Here is a 27,142-nt window from a genome sequence, read left to right on the forward strand (position 1 = left end):
CGGGGTACGGGACACAGCATGAGAGGATGTGGGTGGAGGACCCAGAGGACACTGAGGAGAGGATGCCGGGGTACAGGACAAAGCATGAGAGGATACTGGGGGAGGACCCAGAGGACACTGGGGAGAGGATGCCGGGGTACGGGACACAGCATGAGAGGATACTGGGGGAGGACCCAGAGGACACTGAGGAGAGGATGCCGGGGTACGGGACAAAGCATGAGAGGATGTGGGGGGAGGATCCAGAGGACACTGGGGAGAGGATGCCAGGGTACGGGACACAGTATGAGAGGATGTGGGTGGAGGACCCAGAGGACACTGGGGAGAGGATGCCGGGGTACGGGACAAAGCATGAGAGGATACTGGGGGAGGACCCAGAGGACATTGGGGAGAGGATGCCGGGGTACGGGACACAGCATGAGAGGATACTGGGGGAGGACCCAGAGGACACTGGGGAGAGGATGCTGGGGTACGGGACACGGCATGAGAGGATGTGGGTGGAGGACCCTGAGGACACTGGGGAGAGGATGCCAGGGTACGGGACACAGTATGAGAGGATGTGGGTGGAGGACCCAGAGGACACTGAGGAGAGGATGCCGGGGTACGGGACAAAGCATGAGAGGATGTGGGGGGAGGATCCAGAGGACACTGGGGAGAGGATGCCAGGGTACGGGACACAGTATGAGAGGATGTGGGTGGAGGACCCAGAGGACACTGGGGAGAGGATGCCGGGGTACGGGACAAAGCATGAGAGGATACTGGGGGAGGACCCAGAGGACATTGGGGAGAGGATGCCGGGGTACGGGACACAGCATGAGAGGATACTGGGGGAGGACCCAGAGGACACTGGGGAGAGGATGCTGGGGTACGGGACACGGCATGAGAGGATGTGGGTGGAGGACCCTGAGGACACTGGGGAGAGGATGCCCTGTACGGGACACAGCATGAGAGGACACTGGGGCGAGGATGCCAGGGGATGGGACACAGCATGAGAGGATGAGGGGGTAAGATCCAGAGGACACTGGGGAGAGGATGTGGGGTATGGGACACAACATGAAAGGATGTGGGGGTAGGACCCAGAGGACACTGGGGAGAGGATGCCGGGGTACGGGACACAGCATGAGAGGATATTCGGGGAGCACCCAGAGGACACTGGGGAGAGGATGCCGGGGTACGGGTCACAGCATGAGAGGATGCTGGGGGAGGACCCAGAGGACACTGGGGAGAGGATGCCGGGTACGGGACACAGCATGAGAGGATGTGGGTGGTGGACCCAGAGGACACTGGGGAGAGGATGCCGGGTACGGGACACAGCATGAGAGGATGCTGGGGGAGGACCCAGAGGACACTGGGGAGAGGATGCCAGGGGATGGGACACAGCATGAGAGGATGAGGGGGTAGGATCCAGAGGACACTGGGGAGAGGATGTCGTGGTACGGGACAAAGCATGAGAGGATGTGGGGTAGGACCCAGAGGACACTGGGTAGAGGATGGCGGGGTACGGGACACAGCATGAGAGAATGTCGATGGTGGGGTGGTTGGAGGGGGGGGGGGGAGACCCAGAGGACACCGGGGGACAGGACACAGCAGCACCGTTGAGAGGATGCAGGGGGAGAGTGCACACAGAAGATATCAGGGAGAGGATGTGGGACACACACACACACACACACACACACACACACCATGGATGAGATGATGCTTGTGGGGGGGTTTACAAACAGCGGCAGGGTAGCAGAGGGGGGCACAAAACTCCATTGACGGCAGGGAAATCCTTAGGGACACCGCAGCTGTACGGGTAAAAGTATCACAATTCCGAAAAGCTGTTATTCTGAAGTGATACTAAGCATGATGAATGCCTCTGAAAGGTTTTTTTTAAATTCGCAGCAAGTTTAAAACATAATTATCATTTGTGATTGATAATTGTGTAAATGATGAATAAGCCCTTAAGTGAGTTGAAACATTGCTTTTCAGATTTTCATAATCAGACAATCCAGATGTAGCCGCTGGTATCACAGGCTGTATGTTACTAATTGTGTTTTAATTCACATCTAATGTATGTGTATGAAGGGAAGTGTGAGGGGGGAACTTGGTGAATACTTTTTTCTAATATTTTGAATGACTCAGTGAAATGTAACTGTAAGTGACGGCTTTAACTCTTGACTGCAAACCACAGGAGAGGATGCATGTATCTAATAAACATAAGGGCCGGGATGTAATGGGTGCCGATAATGCCGCCTGGGAAATTATCGCACCACATCGGTCATTACAAATGTGCGTATATTTCCCTGAACTTAGGCCCTCATTCCGAGTTGTTCGCTCGTTGCCGAATTTCGCTATATTGCGATTAGTCGCTTACTGCGCATGCGCAATGTTCGCAGAGCGCATGCGCTTAGTTATTTTACTCAAAAGTTCGGTATTTTACTCACGGCATTACAAGGATTTTTCTTCGTTCTGGTGATCGGAGTGTGATTGACAGGAAGTGGATGTTTCTGGGCGGAAACTGGCCGTTTTATGGGTGTGTGTGAAAAAACGCTGCTGTTTCTGGGAAAAACGCGGGAGTGGCTGGAGAAACGGGGGAGTGTCTGGGCGAACGCTGGGTGTGTTTGTGACATCATACCAGGAACGAAACTGACTGAACTGATCGCAGATGCCGAGTAAGTCTAGAGCTACTCAGAAACTGCTAAGAAATTTCTATTCACAATTTTGCGAATCTTTCGTTCAAAATTCTGCTAAGCTAAGATTCACTCCCAGAGGGCGGCGGCTTAGTGTGTGCAATGCTGCTAAAAGCAGCTAGCGAGCGAACAACTCGGAATGAGGGCCTTAGCCAGTGTAATGGCATGCGTCTGTTTCCCGGCTTCTTGGTATCGGTAGTTCCGATTTGCATTATTTTGCATCTAAAACGAAACAATGTGAATAGGACACACGAGCATATGCGGCATGCTTATATTCTGTGTGTAATAGTAACTGTATCTGCATACAATATGTTATGTTACAGTGTATTCCAGCCAAACACTGTAACATAATTTGGTATGCTGATACAGTCGCAATTACACACAGGCTATAGCCATGCCACATACTGTATCATTTAAATCAGCATAAGCTGCCTGTACATCCAAGTACATCCCTTTGTGTATCAGATGCATTTTTCTGTGCAAAATGTACCAAAATGACATGTACACTACATGTGGGGTTCACTACGGCTGGCCGGCGGTCGGGCTCCCGGCGACCAGCATCCCGGCGCCGGGAGCCCGACCGCCGGCTTACCGACAGCTTGGCGAGCGCAAATGAGCCCCTTGCGGGCTCGCTGCGCTCGCCACGCTACGGGCACGGTGGCGCGCTACGCGCGCCACACTATTTTATTCTCCCTCTATGGGGGTCGTGGACCCCCACGAGGGAAAATAATTGTCGGTATTCCGGCTGTCGGGCTCCCGGCGCCGGTATACTGAGCGCCGGGAGCCCGACCGCCGGCAAACAGAAGACCACCCTACATGTGTTTAGTGATCAGTTTTTTTTTTGTGTGTGACAAAGTGTATTGAAAAGCTATAGCTGCAAACTTCGGACATTTTGCCGTTATTGGCTCCCATTACATCCCGGCCACTATTTCAATGCAATATTCAAACGTTGTTATATTTTGTCCCAGGGAGTAATGATCCCATCTCCTGCCCACCCCTCTGGATACCCTATTCTGGGTACTGTTATTCTCTGCATAAAGAGGCCAGGATTTGGAAGGACGCAATGTTAGCATGCCGGAAGGAAGAAGGGGATCTCGCAAGTTTGCACAATATTGGGGAAGCAAGCTTTGTTACCTCACAGTTTGAGTATGGTAAGTAGCGTTAAATGAGTGACTAGATGTTAATTAACATTAATGCATTAAAAATTCTTCATTGTACTTCTTACCTACCATAGAGAGTAGCTAGGAAATTATTAGGCAGTGTTTTATAAGAGAAAAGAATTAAGCCTGCGCTAAATTGCATCCCACAGCAACAGCTCATAACAGCTGACCTATGTGCTGCCCCATCCATGAGTGGACAACTTGGTTGGCACTGAGGGGGGCATGGGTGGCATAAATTTGCAGAGCAGGGATGTGGTGATCCCTCTCTACACAGTGCGAATCACATCAATGGCCGCCAGTACCATCCTCTTCACTCGGAAGTGGGAGATCACGGCCAAGTGGTGGTGGCTTCAGGAGACTTGCTCACTCTTCCTGGAGGCCGGGAGTGCCAACCAAGTTTTGGGAGACACTTTACGTTTCTAATCCGGCCTAGTATGCACCAGCTGCATAAATGCATTATATGGGGGAATTCAATTGTTTTATAGTGGCCAACGTTCCCTTCTAAAGTGACAGGAGCTATTCAATTACAGTAGAATAAAGTGACAATAAGAGATTCTAGATACAAGCAGCCTGTGGTTAACTAGGTTCCACACCCAGAACCAGAAAAGTAAAACAAATGCAAAAGTTGTAAGCCACCGTGATGCTAATATCTGGTAAAAAGTAAATACAGGGAAAGAAGAGATAATCTGAACATCATCAGTCTTTCATCTAGATTACAGACCAAGAAACTCTATTCCAAGTAAGGGCTTAACCCACCCCACCTTCCCCCCAGCAAAACAGTCTTCTTTTTTCTTCTTTACCTGTAATGATACCTTTTGACTCTTGGGAGCAAAACCAACTGGGTAATGGTAGGGGCTAAGTCCCAGCAATAAGGAATCCACATGTTGCTTAAATACTGTATATCAATTAATACATAGCTCACTTTAGAAACTAGGGGCGGGATGTATTAAAATACATTGCCTCCCTCCGCAGCAATGCTAATCGCATATGTACTAACACATGCGATTAACATTGCAATGCGATGACAGAGGCCCCCCGCGATACCTGTGAGAAGGTGTGCGGGGGTCTCCGTCACCTCTCAGGGGTCTCTGTCACCTCCCGGCCCCAGGAGGTGACGTCAGCAGTCAGTCCCAGGCTCCTCCTCCTCGTTCCTGCAGCTGGAAGGACCTCCAGTTGGGGGAAGAGGAGTTTGGGTTCCGGGACCACGGGCTACCTTTACACAGGTATGCCGGGCGCGGGGCGGTGAAGGTGGCGGGATGTGGCGGCGGGATGCGGTAAGAAGCCCATAGACTTCTACAGGGTGTCGCCATAAAAAGATGGCGATACCCTCCACATCGTTAAGTGGGTGGATGGGCGTTAGTACATTTGAAAATGTGGTAAAAACCCCCAAAATGGGTGTTTTACCGCATTTTCACTTTAGTACATCCCACCATCAGTCTGTGCAGAATCTCACCTACTCGGCAAGAAAAAAGTAAACACACACAGATAAATTAATATGTACAAAATATGAGTACTCCCCTTAAATGGTAGGGGTCAATGCTTCCATGGTCTGTAATGTACAGGCAGATGAGCACGCCCTGTATACTATGTAGGTGGGGGGTATACCCTTCTTTCATCTCATGCCAATAGTGACATACAGTAAAAGAAGAGAAAATAATCAATGTGTAGTAAATCAGGACACAAGTGTGATAGACACCCTGGATGTGTGTACTATTATTCAAAATATTTATCAAGGCACTTAACTATACCTTGAGTAAAGAGCTTATAGGTTTGAAAAACCTTGGCTTTCAGGAGGGACTTCTTGCATAGACATTAGCTGACTGGGACCATCACCTATTAATGAATACCTTGATATTCTGGCTAGAGATCCAAACTCTTTACCATATTTCCAGGTTTTTACATAAATTACCTTGGGAGGCACACTTAAGTGGTGTATTGCTCTTGGTCCCATTGCTCTGGACATATATTGTGTTTATTTAACTGCTATTTAGTTTAACTACTTATTTTTTATTAATTATTTTAAATTGACTTTTGTCAGTAAATAATTTGCTGTACATGGAAATTTTTATGTTGCTTACAAAGTTTGTGGTGGATACATGAAGTATAAAGAAACCTTTATATATATAATGGCCGCAACTGGGGGGGGGGGGTTTGGGGACATGTGACCCGGGCGCAGGATTTAGAGGGTGCTGAGAGAGACAGTCCTCAGTGAAGGAGACCACGGAGCTGTGCAGCTGTAAGAGGCGGACCCAGGGTGGAGCTGTGACACAGATGCCGGGCTCTCCTTGGAGCACTGGTTGAAGCCGCACCTCCCGAGTCTGCCACTCACCCTTGATGCTCTGCCTGCCAAAGCCGCCTGTCCACGCTGCTCTCTCCCTGCACGCTGTCCCAGCTCTAGGGCAGCGAGCCTGCAGTCACTAGCAGGCAGTCCGGCTGGAGGGGGTGTAGTGTAGTGATATACTGTAGCATGTAGTGCAGTAATGTAGTGCAGCATATAGGGGATATAGTGTAGTAATGTAGTGCAGTGTATAGGAGCATGTAATGTAGTAATGTAGTGCAGCATATAGGGGATATAGTGTAGTAATGTAGTGCAGTGTATAGGAGCATGTAGTGAGTGATGTAGTGCAGTGTATAGGGGGATATAGTGTAGTAATGTAGTGCAGTGTATAGGAGCATGTAATGTAGTAATGTAGTGCAGCATATAGGGGATATAGTGTAGTAATGTAGTGCAGTGTATAGGAGCATGTAGTGAGTGATGTAGTGCAGTATATAGGGGGATATAGTGTAGTAATGTAGTGCAACATATAGGTGCATGTATGTAGTGTAGTGCAGCATATATGGGTATGTTGTTTAGTGGTGTAGTGCAGCGTAAAAGGGCACTTAGTGTAGTGATGTAGTATATTGTGCAGTGATGTGGTGCAATGTGTGGGGACACACATGGGCCATGTGGAGAATACGCTGCTGTGGGTCCATGTTACAGATACTGTGGAGCACACGGGGCGCAATATTGTCCAATGGTATCCCCTTTTTTCTATATTTGATAATATGATAATATTTGGTGTAACGGGGGGTGAGGGTGTGTGTGCGTGTGTGTGTGTACTGTATGTGTGTGTGCGCTCGCGAAATTGCTTCCTTGCCCCGGGTGATGAAAATTGTAGTTTCGGCCCAGTATATATCTCACTGAATTTGTTGCAGAGTGAGTGGTACGCTTATCCACCATATCCTATTGATAATGCTTTGAAGATACCTCTATGTGCATATATCCCTATTATTTGTAAGTTTTGGTATGTTTCTGAAGTCAAGGTCACCTTAACAGAAAGATAAAGGGACCTTTATACACACGATCCATCCACATATATTGTGAGTATGGTACGTCCTTGACTCATTCCTACATAGAGGTGAAGGGAATGCTATACCCAAACACCACTTTCAAGTACTGCACACATCCAGGATGTTAATTGCGTTTGTGTCCTGATTTACTACTCATTGATGTCACCATTTGCTGAGAAGAAAGAAAGGAATACCCCCCACCTACATTGTATACAGGGTGTGCTCATCCATATCTACCTGTTCATCACGGACCGTGGAAGCATTGACCCTTACCATTTAAGGGAAGTATTTTGTACATATTGATTTATCTCTGTGTGTATAACTTTATCCAGATACTAGCGCCACGGTGGCTTACAGCTTTTGCATGTAAAGAGCTTTTCAATAGTTTGTGCCACTGGGTGCGAATGCAGCAGGCTTCTATTACTTATCGTGGAATTATTGGCCAAAGTAGGGCTTTTGGGCATCTTAACCACTTTGGGCACCTTAACTGTGACTGGGCAGGAGAAGCCGCTTTATGGCCTTCATTTTGGGCGAGACTTCTACGATAAGTAGTGGGCAGCAGGGGGCTCAACCCGGCAGCGGCGATAGCACAGATGTCCGCATTCGCAGCACACACTCAATACCCGATACTGTGGGATGAGGCACCCTGCATGCAATTATTGATACATCCATATAATGTAATCACGTTGAGAGTTTGGTCGATTTTATCACCTCTCATCTGCATCTGAGGATACGGACGGTGAAAAATCGGCTCCCAAATGTTTAAGCAGTCATGAAAACAGCTTTGCTTTGTATCTTCACTTTGCTCTAGGTTTATCAACGATAATTTTACTGTTTCAATTCTGTTTTCTAGAAAAAATAGAGTATGCTTGGCTGGGATTAAATGACCTGAAGGTGCAGCTATATTTTGAATGGAGTGACGGGTCTCCAGTAACATATACTGTCTGGCAGAGAGGAGAACCATCTCACCTCAATAACAAAGAAGAGGATTGTGTTGCATTATACACTAAGGTGGGGCACTGTCTCTTTATAAGTCATTACATAATCATATATTACTTTTTTTTTTCTTTTAAACATCTGATTGTTATTAGCTATCCTACTACAGATCATTATCTCCTTTTCAAAATCAGTCTGGAGGGGAACCATAAATATAGCTGCTACATGGTCACAATTATAAACATGTCAGAGGAGAGGAGATAGGATGTCACAGTGAAAACAGCTCAGAATGGTGCTTCAAAGCCTCTCAGCTTACTACATCTTGTGACTGTGGTTTCCATGGTTTGGTACATAATTCTGCAGATTCTACACAGCTATCAAACAATAACAGCAGTTAGAACAAACAAACCTATGGAAAAGGAAATTACCAAAATGCTTCTTATAACCTATTTTTTTATTGAATTGATGCTTTAAAGTGCTCTATAGTCCAAAGCAAATATGTTCATGTATTTTTGTTGTCATTTATTATGTCTACGGAGCTAGATTCACATTTTTGGTTGTTATTCCTTATAACTCCACCAGTATCTGTGATTTTTGATGTGGGATTACAAGTACATGCAAAATGACTCCACCCCAAGCTAAGAACAAATATTGCATGGGAAGCTGGGGGGAAAATTCTGAAATACCAATTTTAGCAGGATAATCCCTGGAAACAGCCTTTTTTGAGGGGTAACTGGAAATATTAAGTATCCCCCAGGTACTATGGGGGGATTGCAGTAGATATCGCCAATATCAGCAAAAGCAGCCCCTTAGTGCATACTTGCCTACTCTCCTAGAACGGAAGAGTGGGCAAGTCTCCCAGCTGGATGCCACCAGTCTGCACCCCTCAACATCTGCCAACAACCCCACTGTCCGACGTTGCGAATCACGCTGATTTGGGTCATCGTGCCCCAACCCCTGCATCACAATGCTGGTAATCTCAGCATTATGTAGCAGGGACAGGCCACGATGAGGTGGTCGCACAGTCACGTCTCTTTTACTGCTCCCTTCTCTTCATCACTTTCCCCCACCACGTCCCCCATGTTGCACCAGGCTCCCCGCTCTACTGACCTGGCTATGATAGCAAATACGCCTTAGGTGTCTTTGCATTCTGAAGCTTGGCCCTGATAGGACGCCATCTCCAGATGGTGTTACCCTATAATAGCCTATGGGCTACTAATTTGCACATTTTTGAGGACAGGTACTGTAGTCTCTCCATTGCTCCCCTGGTGATGTGAGTTTGGACCCTATAGGATAACGCCATCGCCAAATACCATTACCCGTCAGTAACCTAAGGGGTACTAATTAGCAAATTTTTATGAATGAGGAGCCTCTTCATAACCCTCCTGATGCATGCACAGTGTGTGCTAGGGACTCAAACTAGTGACGCCATACATGCGCAGAGTGCGCTAGGGACTCAAACCAATAAGCCGTGTGATCGCTCTTCCCCAATGCAGGCTCTTATCAGAGCCCGTCTTCTGCCAAGAAAACATTGGTAAATTCACATGAAAATATTAGTTGCGAATTTGGGTGAAAACTACTAATCACATCCGCATTAAGAGCCTGATTCTGATTTGTATGCAAAAGCCTACACAGCTGCCCTGGAATGGCTAGACATGCCCACTGGAGCCATTACAACATCTCAACACATTCACAGCATTGGTGCAAATCCGTGAAACATTGACCCCCACTCCCTCTTAGTGAGTGTGTGGTCAAGCAGAATGGGCACGAGAGCTGCATTGCTGGTGCCACGTTTTCTGTGTGCGAGATCGCAGATGTAAGCAGAGACACTCTCCGAAAGTGGTTTTATGACACCTGCGTTTTTGGTCCCACACCCCGTTACCTCACCAAAATGTTCTCTGACTGTCAATGACTCGGAGAATAAATCCTCACTGCTAGTGGCATTGCAAATGTACCTTGGTGCGTGCGCCGCGTGGCCGCAACACATGCACAGTCATCTGAAAATCGCCCAGCTGCCATTGCATAGAAATCAGAATCAGACACTAAAAATACAGAGTGGAATAAAAATGCCCCCAAATGTGGCCAGTGTTAGCCAAACCATTTTACCAGTTGTTTCTGGTAAGATGACTGTAGAGAAGAAACTGCAGCACCACAACTTATAGAGCAAATGGTGGCAAAGCAAATGACATTAAAGCATGGTAATTATATGTTTTCATATAGGCATGCGTATTAACTCAGAGAATCACAGTACGGTATACTACTATACTTCACTAACGATTGCAAATGCAAAGCTGCTTGCGCAATTTAAATAAAAAGACACAACGCTGCACCGCTCGGCATGACACCTTGCACTGTTGGGCATATTGAGGCTTGGTGTATGAGGATGCATTGGTAGCATTGTTATATTTCTCTGACGTCCTAGTGGATGCTGGGAACTCCGTAAGGACCATGGGGAATAGCGGGCTCCGCAGGAGACTGGGCACTCTAAAAGAAAGATTAGGTACTATCTGGTGTGCACTGGCTCCTCCCTCTATGCCCCTCCTCCAGACCTCAGTTAGAATCTGTGCCCGGCCCGAGCTGGTTGCACACTAAGGGCTCTCCTGAGCTCCTAGTAAAGAAAGTATTTGTTAGGTTTTTTATTTTCAGTGAGATCTGCTGGCAACAGACTCACTGCTACGAGGGACTAAGGGGAGAAGAAGCGAACCTACCTGCTTGCAGCTAGCTTGGGCTTCTTAGGCTACTGGACACCATTAGCTCCAGAGGGATCGAACACAGGCCCAGCCTCGGTCGTCTGGTCCCGGAGCCGCGCCGCCGTCCCCCTTACAGAGCCAGAAGCAAGAAGAACGTCCTGGAAATCGGCGGCTGAAGACTTCGGTCTTCATTAAGGTAGCGCACAGCACTGCAGCTGTGCGCCATTGTTCCCTATGCACACCACATACTCCGGTCACTGATGGGTGCAGGGCGCTGGGGGGGGTGGGGGGGGGGCGCCCTGGGCTGCAATTAGAGTACCTTAACTTTGGCAAACAACACATAATATAGCCTAATAAGCTATATATGTGTAAAAATCCCCTGCCATAATACAATTATAAGAGCGGGAGAAGTCTGCCGAAAAAGGGGCGGGGCTATCTCCCTCAGCACACTGGCGCCATTTTCTCTTCACAGTGCAGCTGGAAGACAGCTCCCCAGGCTCTCCCCTGCAGTTTCCAGGCTCAAAGGGTTAAAAAGAGAGGGTGGGGCACTAAATTTAGGCGCAAAACTGTATATAAAAAAGCAGCTATAGGGATAAATCACTTTCTATTAGTGTAAATCCCTGATTAAATAGCGCTGTGGTGTGTGCTGGCATACTCTCTCTTTCTGTCTCCCCAAAGGACTTTGTGGGGTCCTGTCCTCAGTCAGAGCATTCCCTGTGTGTGTGCGGTGTGTCGGTACGGCTGTGTCGATTTGTTTGATGAGGAGGCTTATGTGGAGGCGGAGCAGGTGCCGATAAATGTGATGTCACCCCCTGCGGGGCTGTCAAAGTCGAAAAATATCGTTATTCTCATGCCTTGTACTAACCCCATGCGCTTGCCCGCTGCACGTGCACATTCTGTCCCGTGCGTGCGCATATTCGCAGCTGCGTGATGGCGCCTCCACGGTCGTGCGCTCAGGCGCGTGGTATGTGCATTTACGGTAGAGTTTGTTATATAATTAATCCAAATAGTGTATTTTATAGGTTATGGTCCTCTTAATAATATCAGTGAGTTTGTTTAGTGTAACTGGTTCATGGACAGAGAGATCCCTCTTTACATGATACGAAGGGTCAGACAGGTTTTGAGCAGTTGTGTTTAGTATGCAACGGTAGAGTATATTATTAGAAACATTCCGGTATTGGTTTGAAAGAGATTAATCGCTCCTGCGAATAATTATGTTTATAAGAAGTTTATGGACATTTACTGTATTTGCAGTTCATTATCCATGCGGCGGGAATCCTGAGATTCCCTCCCACCTGAGCAGTATGAAATAGTCACAGCCCACCTGTTCGAATCAACCTATGACCTTTTGTTATAATGTGAAGACAGATTCCTGTGTCCAATGAACAATGAGATTGTAGGCCCCTTTGTAGTGTACTGTATGTAGTGTATATAAGGCAGCCAGTCTGGGCCAGCTCAGTCTACTCTCCACAACGGTTTTCATCATTGACTAACTAGAGAGCTGGTAGCAGGACTGCGCAGCGATCATTCCCCAGTGTGTAAGTTTTTCTCTGTAACCAACTTATTTTCTGTTTGTATTTGCCATACTCTCTCTCTCTCTCTCTCTCTGTTATTGTTACGCTGTTGTATACTGTATATTTTCAGTTATTCTATGTACTGTAGGTGTTTTATGTTAGTGCTGTAGTGTATAAGCTGTAACTGTTTTCCCCTTTTACATACTAAAATCATCTAGATAAAGGTTTTGGAACCTTACAAGGTATTGTGTGTTTTATCATTACATTGCTAAGGGTAATCGGAGTGTCTCAATCGCTCAAGCAACTTTTACATAACGGAGGTTAATCAGCGTTACATTGTGTTGCATACAAGGTTTACTGTGTGTCATCCTGTGAGCGTCTGCGCCGCTCGTGTTCCTCTTGTGGGCACAGCGTCCGCTACGCTAGTAGCGTAGCATTACGGTACTCGGACCGCCTATAGCGTGCTTGATACCCAGCGTAAGCCGTGAGCGAACGTGCTGCTCGTGCGTCTCGACCACGGCCTAGCGTCTGCTACGCTAAGTGCATACCCTTACGGTACCCCGTACGCCCATTGCGTACTGAGTCTCTTACCAGTATATAGTGAATGTTATAAGATAAATATTTAGCTTTGTCAATTGGCGGCTCGTCCATCCTCCACATATCCGCTCTAGCGAATACAAGCAGACTTTATCTGTCAGCAAAGAGCGGGAAGGCGTATCCCTTTGTATCCGTGTTGGTGGTGGGGGATACAGTAGTGCTGACTAGATAAGCGTCTGCATCGCTACGCTGTAGGAGTGCTGGTGGAATCCGGAACCGGAAGGTAAGAACAGTACGCTATTGTCTTTTAAAACTGTTTTATTTCTGTTTTATACACATTGCGTACGCAACACACGCACACACCTGCATTTTCCATTTGTGTAATTTTCACATCTCGCCTTCCTGTTTGCCATTTATCATTGATAACGTGCTGAGAAAGATTTGTTGCTATTGGTAGTTAAAAGTAAAATTAATACGTAAGGAAGTAATTTGTAAAACACACACACGGCTTTGCCTAAGATACAAGGGAAATCTGTGTGGTGTTCAGTAAATGATTACAGTTAAAGATCATTTACATTGCTATAAACGTGTTAGTTGTGTTTCTGTGGACATATCTGGCCTGCGTACACGTGTCTCTAACAAAGGGCGGGACTAGCGTATGCAAGGGCCGACGCACGTAGCGTATATTACGCAATGGAGCGTATGGATACACCCACGTAATACAAATCACACGATAGTATTGTTTTAGTAGGCGATACGGAGGCAACGCGATAATAGCGCAAGTCACTCTCAGTGTCCTAAATTTTAGCGTAAATATTCCTTCTCTAGTTGTAACTCCTTTGGGACTAGACTGTGATACTGAATGAAAGGGATTTCTGCGCAGAAACGAAAGTAAAGAGTATATGAGGTGAAAGAGTGTGTGCATATATATATATATATATATATATATATAAGTTTCTCATTTTTGGGTGGAACCACAGGAAATCGAGTTCTCGTGAGGTACATACGTGAAAGTGACAGCGCGGTGGCTTGGGAGGCATCCCTTGTTAACATATTAAAATAAGAGCATTAGAGTATAACAGACCAGGAGGTCTAGGTACAGCGGACTAGGAAGTCCGCTATAGATAGAGTCAAGAAGCACAACACCAGGAGGGTTGGTGCAATACCCATATAGGCCATTAAGCTCTGGCTGAAGGAATTCGCAGCCACAATTTTCGATTCCACTGGTCGTTCCGCACATAAGATTAGTTGCTTATGTGCAGTACGATTGTACCGCATGTAATTGTGTGCATTCGTTTGTAACTTGACCCAGTACCATTTGCGTACGCTAGAGGGGTCATAAACGCTATTTGTACATTCTAACGTGATTTGTGTAATTTTTTCAGGGGCCCTAGGTTGAGTACGCCAGCGCTAAGGCAGTGTGTGGGCATATTGGTCGACGTGGGCGAGTGAGTGGAGGTACTCGGTAAACTTTCACCGTCAGCCTACCCCGGACATCTTGGTTTTTGTAAGGGTTCGCTGAAGACCCTGATTTGAAGGCCAGAGGTAGTGAAAGCAACACCTGCAAAGATGGGGGCCAGTTGTTCAGGTAGGGGGCGATCAACCCTGGTTCAGGTTGATTTAGTAAACCGACCAATAGGGTCGGCAAGGTATATCATGTGTGAGAAATACGGTTCACACACAGAGGTTTTGTGCGATGAATGGGAAAGAATGACTGTGCATGACGGGGAAAAGTTCCCACGGGTAGGCAGTTTTAGCCCCGAGGTGTTACAAAATCTAAGGAGAAGGATATGTCTCATTAAATCTGCAAAGAGACGGATCAAACATTATGATTATTTACAATTATGGCAACAGGAAGGTGAAATACAAAGAGGATTGGCTCAAGCGGCTGGATCTAACCCTATCAGGAAACTGATAGCCACCGCACCACCACCACCATACATAACAGGAGAGAAAGTGGTTACAGAGAATGGCACACTGGTGTATGATAAACATGCACTTAGTAACTGTATAGATGTTAAGAATAATGTAACTAAGATTGTTGATGCTAATACTAACTCGTGCAAGCTGTACCCTGTTTTAAACTTTCCCCAGGATTGTGACCAAGAGGATGAGCCCACAACAATATCGGCACTCTCTCTAGCAGCCACCATAGCAGAAACAACAGTGGGCACGGCCCAACCAGTAAGAGCAGTATCAAAGGCCCCTAGTGGAGGGACAGGTGAGGTCGTATCAACTGGTAAGTACGGCACTGTACACTATGCTGAAACCATTACACCACATGTTGTAGAATCTACTCAGAATGATGTTATTGAACTTAATCCTGTTAGGGTAATTGCAGTACCAAATGGGAAAACTGACACTTCAGGAGTCACTCCTGTCAGAAACATCGCCATGCACTGCCCCTTTTCCCGAACGGAATTAAGATCAATGGTGTCTGAATTCCCTGATCCTAGGAAAGATCTAGTTGCAAGCCATAAGTACATTAGAGAGCTAGGAAATACTGTGGAGCCCAATAACAAAGATTGGCGGATATTGCTGAGGGCATGTTTACCCTCCAATGTCAACTCAGCGAGATTTATAGCTGACTGTAGACTAGATGAAGAGGTACCCCTTACTGAGGAGTACAATCAAGATAATGTGAAAAGAATTAATTTGCAGCTGGGAGTATATTTCCCAGCTGTTGCTAAATGGAACAAAATTTTCTCCATCAAGCAAAAAGAGGGAGAAATAGCTGCTGATTATTTTCATCGGGCACTGCAGGAAATGGCTAAGTATACAGGGATAGAAGACATTAAGACAAATGTGAATCATAGAGAAGTAGCAGTATCTGTGTTAATGGATGGTTTAAAGGAAGTATTGAGGACGAGGGTACAGACCACCCAACCATGTTGGCGAGGTTTGTCGGTGGCTACTTTGAGAGAGGCCGCTATTGATCATGATCGGAACATCACCAGACAGAGGGAGTCGCAGAGTGATAAGCTGATGGCCGTAAGTATACAGGCCCTTACCACAAGGCCAACTCAGCATAAGTCTCAGACCCCTGTGAGTAAGTCAAATGAGGTAACTTGTTATTACTGTCATAAAGAGGGACATTTTGCACGAGACTGTAGATTGAAAAATGCACAAAAATCATATATCAACCCCCTAGACAACGACATGACACACGAAATTGGGATCAAGGACCGCAGAGACGGAGTTATGAGCCACACGCAGGGGAAACAAAAAGGTATCCCCCAAGAAGAGACTGGCAAGTCTCTGATAGTTCCCAATTACCCCCTTCACAGGTAATAGCTGCCAGCGCAATGCAGGGAGGTCACCACATACAATAGGGGTGGGGCCACACCTGTAGTCTGCAGCCAGTGAAATTAATTGCGAGCCTTGGAAGTGAACCCGAGGTCACAATTGATGTAGCTGGTAAATCTCTAAATTTCCTTGTAGATACGGGGGCGGCCAAGTCAGTGATAAATTCGACCGTGGGCATGAGAACCACTGGTAAAACAATTCCAGCCATGGGAGTAACAGGAGTAGTACAACACTACCCTTTAAGCAAACCTGCAGAGATTACGATAGGGCCTTTGCATACCAAGCATTCTTTTCTGCTGGCTGCATCGGCTCCGACTAATCTCCTAGGGAGAGATTTACTGTGCAAAATGGGATGTGTCATATATTGTACTCCTGAAGGTGTGTTCTTGGACATACCTGAAAACCACGCTCAGGAAGTGCAGGATATGCTAGACTCCCCAACAAGATTAATGTCACACACAGTTATTGTAAATAGGTGTCCGTCCAAGGTAGAGGAAATGATTTCCCAGATACCGGAATCACTTTGGACCAAGGATGGACAAGACACTGGATTAATGGCAAACGTAGCCCCAGTAGTTGTACAAGTAAAAGATGGTAGGATAGCTCCAAAAATCCCACAATACCCTCTGAAGCCAGAGGTGGAGTTAGGAGTTTACCCTGTAATAGAGCGCTTGCTACAACAGGGCATTCTGGTAAGGACGTCCAGCACTGCCAATAGTCCCATCTTCCCTGTTAAAAAGAGTGGGGGGAGGGGTTACAGATTAGTGCAGGATCTAAGAGGGATCAACAAAATAGTTGAGAGTCAATTCCCCGTAGTGCCAAATCCAGCTGTCATCCTTATGCAAATCCCTCCCACTGCCAAATTTTTCACTGTGATTGACCTCTGCTCCGCCTTCTTCTCGGTACCTCTGCACCCTGACAGTCAATACTTATTCGCATTTACATACAGAGGAGTTCAGTACACCTGGACTCGATTACCACAAGGTTTCATTGACAGTCCAAGTATTTTCTCGCAAGCCTTGCATGATTGTTTACAGTCTTTTCAACCTGAGAGTGGATCAATATTAATACAGTACGTAGATTACTTACTGCTGTGTTCAGATTCACTTGAATCGTCCCTGAGAGATACGAAACAACTCCTGTTTCATCTTTCAGACACCGGACACAAGGTTTCCAAAGATAAGTTACAATTATGCCAGACCAAGGTAAAATATTTGGGACACTGTCTGACACAAGGACTGAGACACCTCACCGCTGATAGAATTCAAGCAATTCGTGACATGACCCTGCCACAAACCCAGCAACAGATTAGAACGTTTTTAGGAATGTGTGGGTATTGCCGTAACTGGATCCCAGGTTTTTCCATACTGGCCTTGCCTTTACAGGAGATGGTCTCATCAAACAAACCTGATCGGATTTCGCACACAGACGAGTCTGAGATGGCATTTGAAAGACTTAAACAGTGCCTAACGCAGGCACCAGCATTAGGCATGCCAGATTATGGAAAACCCTTTGAGCTGTACGGAACAGAGAGTGCTGGGTGCGCGGCAGGTGTCTTAACCCAGAAGCATGGTGATGCCAGCAGGCCGGTAGCCTACTATAGCGCTCAGCTAGACACGGTAGCGCGATCCCTCCCCACATGCTTGCGAAGTGTTGCAGCAATCGCATTGCTAGTAAGTAAAAGCGAAGATGTAGTGCTAGGACACAACCTCACAATTCATACACCACATGCAGTGTCAGCTTTACTGAATTCTGCCCAAACCAGACACATCTCATCAGCGCGGTTTACAAGATGGGAATTGGCATTGATGGCCCCCGTAAACATCACCATAAGGAGATGCAGCGCACTAAATCCTGCAACATATCTCCCAGGTGTGCCTGGACAGGCACAAAGGGTGGAGAATGAGAGTGATGGTGAAGGAGGAGTTAGTAAGGAAAATGACACACATGATTGTATGGAATATTTGACCCAAAATTTCACGGCAAGGCCTGACATCAGTGACAACCCACTGGAAGATGTAGATTTTACTTTCTACACTGACGGCAGTTGCCACAGACAGACGTACTCGGGAGACTTGTGTACTGGATACGCAGTCGTAGATGACCAAGGTACCATAGAAGCAGAACCCCTAGGCCCACCACACTCAGCACAAGTTGCTGAACTGGTTGCCCTAACCAGAGCATGCGAATTGGCTAAAGGCAAGTCAGCCAATATCTACACAGATTCTAGGTACGCCTTCGGAGTAGTCCATGATTTCGGGGCCCTATGGCGCCTCAGAAATTTCATGACGGCAGCTGGCACACCCATAGCGCATGCAGCCCACATCAAAAGACTTCTAACAGCGATACAGGAACCCGACAGAGTGGCTGTTATCAAGTGTAAAGCCCACACGTATAGCCAAGACCCGGTATCACTTGGTAACAGCCGAGCAGACGAAGCTGCTAAATCAGCAGCCAGTACCCCCATACAGACAGACAGCACACAACTGATGGTATTTAATACTGTAAACACACAGAAATTGTATGAAATGCAAAATTTGTGTACACCACAAGAAAAGGCAGTTTGGAGGTCAAAAGGATATGGCCAGGAGTCCTCAGGACTCTGGACAGATGGACAGGGTAAGCCAGTGGCACCCAGAACATACCTTCCAAGTCTAGCGGAAGCGGCACATGGGCTGACTCATCTGGGCAAAGAAGGAATGTGTAAGTTGGTAAGAGCTTATTGGTGCGCCCCAGGATTTTCTTCCCATGCGGGTAAAAGAGCGATGACATGTCTCACCTGCTTGAGGAAGAATATCGGAAAAGCAATACCAACAGAGCCATCCCATATCCCTCCTACAGATGGTCCTTTCCAGGTAATACAAATTGATTTCATACAATTGCCACCTTGTAGAAATTTAAAATATGTATTGGTTTGTATTGACGTGTTCTCAAATTGGGTTGAAGCATTTCCCGCGGCCACAAATACCGCTGTGTTTACTGCAAAGAAAATTGTGCAGGAATTTGTGTGTAGGTATGGTATCCCTAGAATCATTGAGAGTGATAGGGGTACCCATTTTACAGGTGAAGTTTTTCAAGCAATGTGTAAGTTGATGGGAATTAATAGTAAGCTGCACACTCCGTACTGCCCCCAGGCGAGTGCGAAAGTGGAAAGAGTAAACAGCACTATTAAAAACAAATGAAGCAAGGTAATGGCTGAAACAGGATTGTTGTGGCCCGAAGCTTTGCCAATCGTATTATACAGCATCAGAACCACTCCCAGGTCCCCTCTTAATCTGTCTCCTTTTGAAATTCTGTTTGGTCGACAACCCCATGTTATGATTAACCCCCAGGATGATTTTAAATGTAACAATGAAGTAACTGTAAAGTATTTGGTCAAGATGAGTAAGCAATTGAGGAATCAGAATGATAATCTAAAGTTGGTGATTCCTGATTTGCCAGACAGTAATTGTCATGACATTGAACCTGGGGATTATGTAATGATACGGAATTTTCTACGCTCAGGTTGCCTTATTGACAGATGGGAAGGACCATATCAAGTCTTATTGACCAGCACGACAGCATTGAAGGTTGCCGAGAGAGAGACTTGGGTCCATTCGTCTCATTGTAAAAAGGTTGCTGACCCAGAGAGGTCCCGTGATAAAGAACAGACGGTAGAGGTTGTATCACTAGAGTGTCTGTTCCGGGAAGGTTAAGACGACACCTGAGCACTGAGAATAATAAGATCGGAGGCGTTTGTCGAGCCAGATTTCTTTTTTCCCTTTTGTTATTTTCTCCAGTTCCCACCTCCCTCCTATTCTCCTCCCCCCTTCTTATTTTTCCCCTTTTCCTCCTATAAGATGGACTGGCCCCAAGAGACTGTGATCCGGATTTTCCTGTTGACCCTGTTGTTGACCAGAGCAGTCTGTTTCGGTGAGAGTAACATGGAGGTCGAGAAAGGATCTGGAATGGGTTCTGATGACCAGGATGGAGGCGTAGTTTTCCAAGAGCAACATAATCACCGAGTAAAGGCGAGTATCAGAAAACGATCTGGTAGCATTGACAATAGAAGGAATTGTGAAGGATTGTTAGCTGAAGAGAACTGCATCTGTAGGCATTGTGACAATATAGTTGAGGATGGGTGCATCAAGAAATGTCAGTCCAGTTTTAATGTCCACATGGACCGGCATCCATTGAGTGACTATCACTCCTTAGTGGGTAGAGTGTTAAACCAGACAGACTGTTGGGTATGCTCTCAAGTACCTCAAGGTCATAGCAAATCAGGACTAGTACCATTCCCTTTAACTGTAGGAGAGGTACTTGAGTTAAGTGGTGGGAAGCCGGTGGACAAGAGGTTTAATATCTCTAGTCCTCCTAGTTTGAAGCTCCACCAATATCATGTAGATAAGTCCTTAGTATGCTTTAACATTTCCAATCCCCGAAAGCCGGGAAATTGGGAAGTGTCATGGAGTAATCAAACCATGACATTTTCATATAGAGCCGATAGAATGCCCATAGACACAGAGCTTATACGCCAGATAGCCAACAGTGGAAGATAATTCCGGTATAGGTACACTCTAGGAAGTAGGACCATGCGAGTTGGAGAAGTATCACCAGGATACTGTGCACATATCGTACAACCGGATACGTGTACTAGACAGATGGGAGAGTTAGGGTTAGGAGATTTCACATGGAAAATTTGTAACATAGTAATGTCATACTCTGTCCCATATGTTCTCCCCGATGATGCATATTTCATATGCGGGAGAAAGGCGTATAAGTGGCTTGCCCCAAACTCAGTGGGGTTGTGTTACATTGGAAAAGTACTGCCTGAAGTAATTACTGTATCCCATTTAAAAATGAAAGACATTCACCGCGGTGCCCAAGCTCCTTATACTCACACTCATTACGAGCACGTCGTTAAAAGGCACCTGATAGAGAGGACAGAGCATCCGGCCTCTGATCTGATCCATGAATCCACCGGGATTCAATTCCTACTCGCGTTAGATATCACTCGTACCGCCAGAGGAGTGATAAATTATAGATATATATCTGCGCTAGCGAACTTGTTAGACAATATCACCGAAATGTATGACGACACATTCAGGTACACTGGGAAAGAGTTACAAGCCTACAAAACAGAGCTGGTTCAGCATAGGATGATTCTCAATTATCTCACAGCAGTGACAGGCGGGTATTGTTTTACCCTAGCAACTCAGTATGGTGTAAAGTGCTGCACGTATATTACAAACAGCACAGAGGACCCGGCCGAGGTCATAGACCAAAAGATGGATGACATTTTGCAATTGAAGTGGGAGTTTCGAAGGAGGCATAACCTCACTCTCGCTGCTGTGAATAATGAGCTGACCAGTTGGGTGTCATGGTTGAACCCACGAAATTGGTTCTCTGGTTTAGGAGAATGGGCCCAAGGCATTATAATGGATGTAGGGAAATTTCTCTTGTGTATCCTGGGAGTCGTCATATTGGTTGGACTGATATTTAGATGCGTTCGGGCTTTAACGAAGTGTAAAGGTAGTACTAGAGTGATGAGTCTGAGGAGCGAGGACACTGTAATAATAACAACAACTAATTTGATTTATGACCCAACGATAGAGACAATGTTATGATGAAAATGTGATTCCACGGTCCGTTTCTTTCACCCGTTTCTCCTTTGTTTTCCTCCAAGGTACAAAGACATCCGCTTGGAAGAAGAATTTGACAACCTCTTTTATACAGACCATCGATGAACTATGCCACAAGCCCCCAATATCCCTAGTGACTTTAACTTTTTACGAAAGCCCAATACTTTAGAGACTGTAATTTTATGGACAATGGAAAAGCTTTTGCTCGCTAATTACAACAAAAGCACCGAGAGACATCAGACAACATGTACATCAAGACAAGACATCAGACAAGACCTCAATCGGCGACTGTTTATTTAAACTCACATAGTTTACAACTGCATTTATAACGAGTGTTTCTTATCTTCATCTCTACAACCTCCAGGTAATATCTCACATAGTCGACAGGTGATTCTCACATATTAGCACTCACATGTTCCCCCCTTCATGTATCATCAACTAAATGTGCTCCCCCATTTGTTGCAACCAAAAGCCGAATAGAGCTCGGTAGAGTTTGACAGCCCATCCACAGACCCTTGATAAGGGATAAGAAGGATTCAAATGTATACTTCGCAATACCTCGAAGCTTGATTTAAAACACGTACGGCACGATGATACATGACCCCTCAAACATGGATTTCATACACACATGCTTTTACTGTCTCACTAGGTCAAATCTTTCTAACCTTCTCCTCTCTTCCCTTACCCAATCATAAAAAGGTGTTTACATGATGACATATATTTTTCTGTTTTGTTTAGGAAGTGGCAGTTATTGGTGACTGCCAAAGGGTGGACTGTCAAATCGAAAAATATTGTTATTCTCATGCCTTGTACTAACCCCATGCGCTTGCCCGCTGCACATGCACATTCTCTCCCGTGCGTGTGCATATTCGCAGTTGCGTGATGGCGCCTCCACGGTCGTGCGCTCAGGCGCGTGGTATTTGCATTTACGGTAGAGTTTGTGTGCGTCTGGCGGGCGACTCGATTCGTTACATAATTAATTCAAATAGTGTATTTTATAGGTTATGGTCCTCTTAATAATATCAGTGAGTTTGTTTGGTGTAACTGGTTCATGGACAGAGAGATCCCTCTTTACATGATACGAAGGGTCAGACAGGTTTTGAGCAGTTGTGTTTAGTATGCAACGGTAGAGTATATTATTAGAAACATTTCGGTATTGGTTTGAAAGAGATTAATCGCTCCTGCGAATAATTATGTTTATAAGAAGTTTATGGACATTTACTGTATTTGCAGTTCATTATCCATGCGGCGGGAATCCTGAGATTCCCTCCCACCTGAGCAGTATGAAATAGTCACAGCCCACCTGTTCGAATCAACCTATGACCTTTTGTTATAATGTGAAGACAGATTCCTGTGTCCAATGAACAATAAGATTGTAGGCCCCTTTGTAGTGTACTGTATGTAGTGTATATAAGGCAGCCAGTCTGGGCCAGCTCAGTCTACTCTCCACAACGGTTTTCATCATTGACTAACTAGAGAGCTGGTAGCAGGACTGCGCAGCGATCATTCCCCAGTGTGTAAGTTTTTCTCTGTAACCAACTTATTCTCTGTTTGTATTTGCCATACTCTCTCTCTCTCTGTTATTGTTACGCTGTTGTATATTGTATATTTTCAGTTATTCTGTGTAGGTGTTTTATGTTAGTGCTGTAGTGTATAAGCTGTAACTGTTTTCCCCTTTTACATACTAAAATCATCTAGATAAAGGTTTTGGAACCTTACAAGGTATTGTGTGTTTTATCATTACATTGCTAAGGGTAATCGGAGTGTCTCAATCGCTCAAGCAACTTTTACATAACGGAGGTTAATCAGCGTTACATTGTGTTGCATACAAGGTTTACTGTGTGTCATCCTGTGAGCGTCTGCGCCGCTCGTGTTCCTCTTGTGGGCACAGCGTCCGCTACGCTAGTAGCGTAGCATTACAGTACTCGGACCGCCTATAGCGTGCTCGATACCCAGCGTAAGCCGTGAGCCAACGTGCTGCTCGTGCGTCTCGACCACGGCCTAGCGTCTGCTACGCTAAGTGCATACCCTTACGGTACCCCGTACGCCCATTGCGTACTGAGTCTCTTACCAGTATATAGTGAATGTTATAAGATAAATATTTAGCTTTGTCAGGGCCGACACCAGAGTGGGTGGATATGTGGAAGGTATTAACCGACAGTGTCAACTCCTTACATAAAAGGCTGGATGACGTAACAGCCATGGGACAGCCGGCTTCTCAGCCCGCGCCTGCCCAGGCGTCTCAAAGGCCATCAGGGGCTCAAAAACGCCCGCTACCTCAGATGGCAGACACAGATGTCGACACGGAGTCTGACTCCAGTGTCGACGAGGTTGAGACATATACAAAATCCATTAGGGGCATCCGTTGTATGATTTCGGCAATAAAAAATGTGTTCCACATTTTTGACATTAACCCAAGTACCACTAAAAAGGGGTTTTATGTTTGGGGAGAAAAAGCAGCCAGTGTTTTGTTCCCCCATCAGATGAATTGAATGAAGTGTGTGAAGAAGCGTGGGTTTCCCCCGATAAGAAACTGGTAATTTCTAAAAAGTTACTGATGGCGTACCCTTTCCCGCCAGCGGATAGGTCACGTTGGGAGATATCCCCTAGGGTGGATAAGGCGCTCACACGTTTGTCAAAAAAGGTGGCACTGCCGTCTCAGGATACGGCCACCTTGAAGGAGCCTGCTGATAGAAAGCAGGAGGAAATCCTGAAGTCTATATATACACACTCAGGTACTATACTGTGACCTGCAATTGCCTCAGCATGGAGGTGTAGTGCTGCTGCAGCGTGGTCTGATACCCTGTCAGATAATAGTGTTACCCTCGACAGGGATACTATTTTGCTAACCATAAAGCATATTAAAGACATCGTCTTATATATGAGGGATGCACAGAGGGATATTTGCCAGCTGGCATCCAGAATTAATGCAATGTCCGTTTCTGCCAGGAGGGTATTATGGACCCGGCAGTGGACAGGTGATGCTGATTCTAAAAGGCACATGGAGATTCTGCCTTATAAGGGTGAGGAATTGTTTGGGGATGGTCTCTCGGACCTCGTATCCACAGCAACAGCTGGGAAGTCAAAATTTTTACCTCAGGTTCCCTCACAGCCTAAGAAAGCACCGTATTATCAGGTACAGTCCTTTCGGCCTCAGAAAAGCAAGCGGGTCAAAGGCGCTTCCTTTCTGCCAGAGGCAAGGGAAGAAGGAAAAAGGCTGCACCAGACAGCCAGTTCCCAGGATCGAAAATCTTCCCCCGCTTCCTCTAAGTCCACCGCATGACGCTGGGGCGCGTCTCCGGACCTTCAGTGACCAGTGGGCTCGCTCACAGATGGATCCCTGGGTTCTGCAAGTAGTATCACAGGGACACAAGCTGGAGTTCGAGGCGACTCCCCCTCGCCGTTACCTCAAATCAGCCTTGCCTGCTGACCTCAGAGAAAGGGAGGTAGTACTGGCGGCAATTCACAAGCTGTATCTTCAGCAGGTGATAATCAAGGTACCCCTCCTTCAACAGGGACGGGGTTACTATTCCACAATGTTGTGGTACAGAAACCAGACGGTTCGGTGAGACCCATTCTAAATTTAGAATCCTTGAACATTTATATAAAAAAGTTCAAGTTCAAAGTACCTCAAGGTTGTGGTACAGGACTGTCATTACCAATTCCAGACGTTGCCGTCTGATCTGTCCACGGCACCGTGGGTATTTACCAAGGTAATGGCCGAAATGATGATGCTCCTCCGAAAGAAGGGAGTCATGATTATTCCGTACTTGGACGATCTCCTTATAAAGGCGAGGTCCAAGGAGCAGTTGCTAGTCGGCGTGGCACTATCTCAGGAAGTGCTGCATCAGCACGGCTGGATTCTGAATATCCCAAAGTCGCAGCTGATTCCTGCGACGCGTCTGCTGTTCTTGGGCATGATTCTGGACACAGAACAGAAGAATTTCTCCCGGAGGAGAAGGCCCAGGAATTATCATCTCTGGTCAGGGACCTCCTGAAACCAAAGCAGGTGTTGGTGCATCACTGCACGCGAGTCCTGGGAAAGATGGTAGCTTCTTACGAAGCAAGTCCCTTCGGCAGATTCCATGCAGGAATCTTCCAGTGGGATCTGTTGGACAAGTGGTTCGGATCGCATCTCCAGATGCATCGTTTAATTACCCTGTCCCCGAGGGCCAGGGTGTCTCTGCTGTGGTGGCTGCAGAGTGCTCATCTGCTCGAAGGCCGCAGATTCGGCATACAGGACTGGGTCCTGGTGACCACGGATGCAAGCCTCCGAAGTTGGGGGGCAGTCACCCAGGGAAGAAACTTCCAAGGACAATGGTCAAGTCAGGAAACTTCCCTACACATAAATATTCTGGAACTAAGGGACATTTACAACGCCCTGAGTCAAGCAGAACCCCTGCTTCAAAAACAACCGGTTCTGATTCAGTCAGACAACATCACAGCGGTTGCCCATGTAAACTGCCAGGGTGGCACAAGAAGCAGGGTAGCAATGGCAGAAGCCACAAGGATTCTTTGATGGCGGGGAATCACGTGATAGCACTGTCAGCAGTGTTCATTCCGGGAGTGGACAACGGGGAAGCAGACTTCCTCAGCAGGCACGACCTCCACCCGGGAGAGTGGGGACTTCATCCAGAAGTCTTCCAGCTGATTGTGAACCGTTGGGAACGGCCACAGGTGGACATGATGGCGTCCCGCCTCACCAAAAAGCTAAAAAGATATTGCGCCAGGTCAAGGGACCCTCAGGCGATAGCTGTGGACGCTCTAGTGACACCGTGGGTGTACCAGTCGGTTTATATGTTTCCCTCCTCTTCCTCTCGTACCCAAGGTACTGAGAATAATAAGAAGGAGAGGAGTAAGAACTATACTCATTGTTCCGGATTGGCCAAGAAGAGCTTGGTACCCAGAACTTCAAGAAATGATCTCAGAGGACCCTTGGCCTCTGCCGCTTAGACAGGACCTGCTACTGCAGGGGCCCTGTCTGTTCCAAGACTTACCGCGGCTGCGTTTGACGGTTGAACACCGGATCCTAAAGGAAAAGGGCATTCCGGAGGAAGTCATTCCTACGCTGATTAAAGCTAGGTAGGATGTGACCGCAAAACATTATCACCGCATATGGCGGAAATATGTTGCTTGGTGTGTGGCCTCGAAGGCCCCAACGGAGGAATTTTAGCTGGGTCGATTTCTGCACTTCCTACAGTCAGGGGTGACTATGGGCCTAAAATTGGGTTCCATTAAGGTCCAGATTTTGGCTCTGTCGATTTTCTTCCAAAAAGAACTGGCTTCACTGCCTGAAGTTCGGACTTTTGTTAAAAGGAGTGCTGCATATTCAGCCCCCTTTTGTGCCTCCAGTGGCACCTTGGTATCTCTCAACGTGGT

General features: G+C 46.5%; 1 protein-coding gene across 1 annotated transcript in view; it reads left to right on the top strand.

Moving 5' to 3' along the window:
• The window catches only part of LOC134927294 (macrophage mannose receptor 1-like), a 407,906-nt gene that overhangs the window by 85,327 nt on the left and 295,437 nt on the right, over positions 1–27,142 (top strand). The window contains exons 7-8 of the mRNA XM_063921539.1: positions 3,638–3,820; positions 8,013–8,170. Of these exons, the coding sequence (XP_063777609.1) occupies positions 3,638–3,820; positions 8,013–8,170 (341 nt within the window). The remainder of the gene's footprint in view (positions 1–3,637; positions 3,821–8,012; positions 8,171–27,142) is intronic.

Source organism: Pseudophryne corroboree, chromosome 5 (genome assembly GCF_028390025.1).
Source record: "Pseudophryne corroboree isolate aPseCor3 chromosome 5, aPseCor3.hap2, whole genome shotgun sequence".
Taxonomy (NCBI): Eukaryota; Metazoa; Chordata; class Amphibia; order Anura; family Myobatrachidae; genus Pseudophryne; species Pseudophryne corroboree.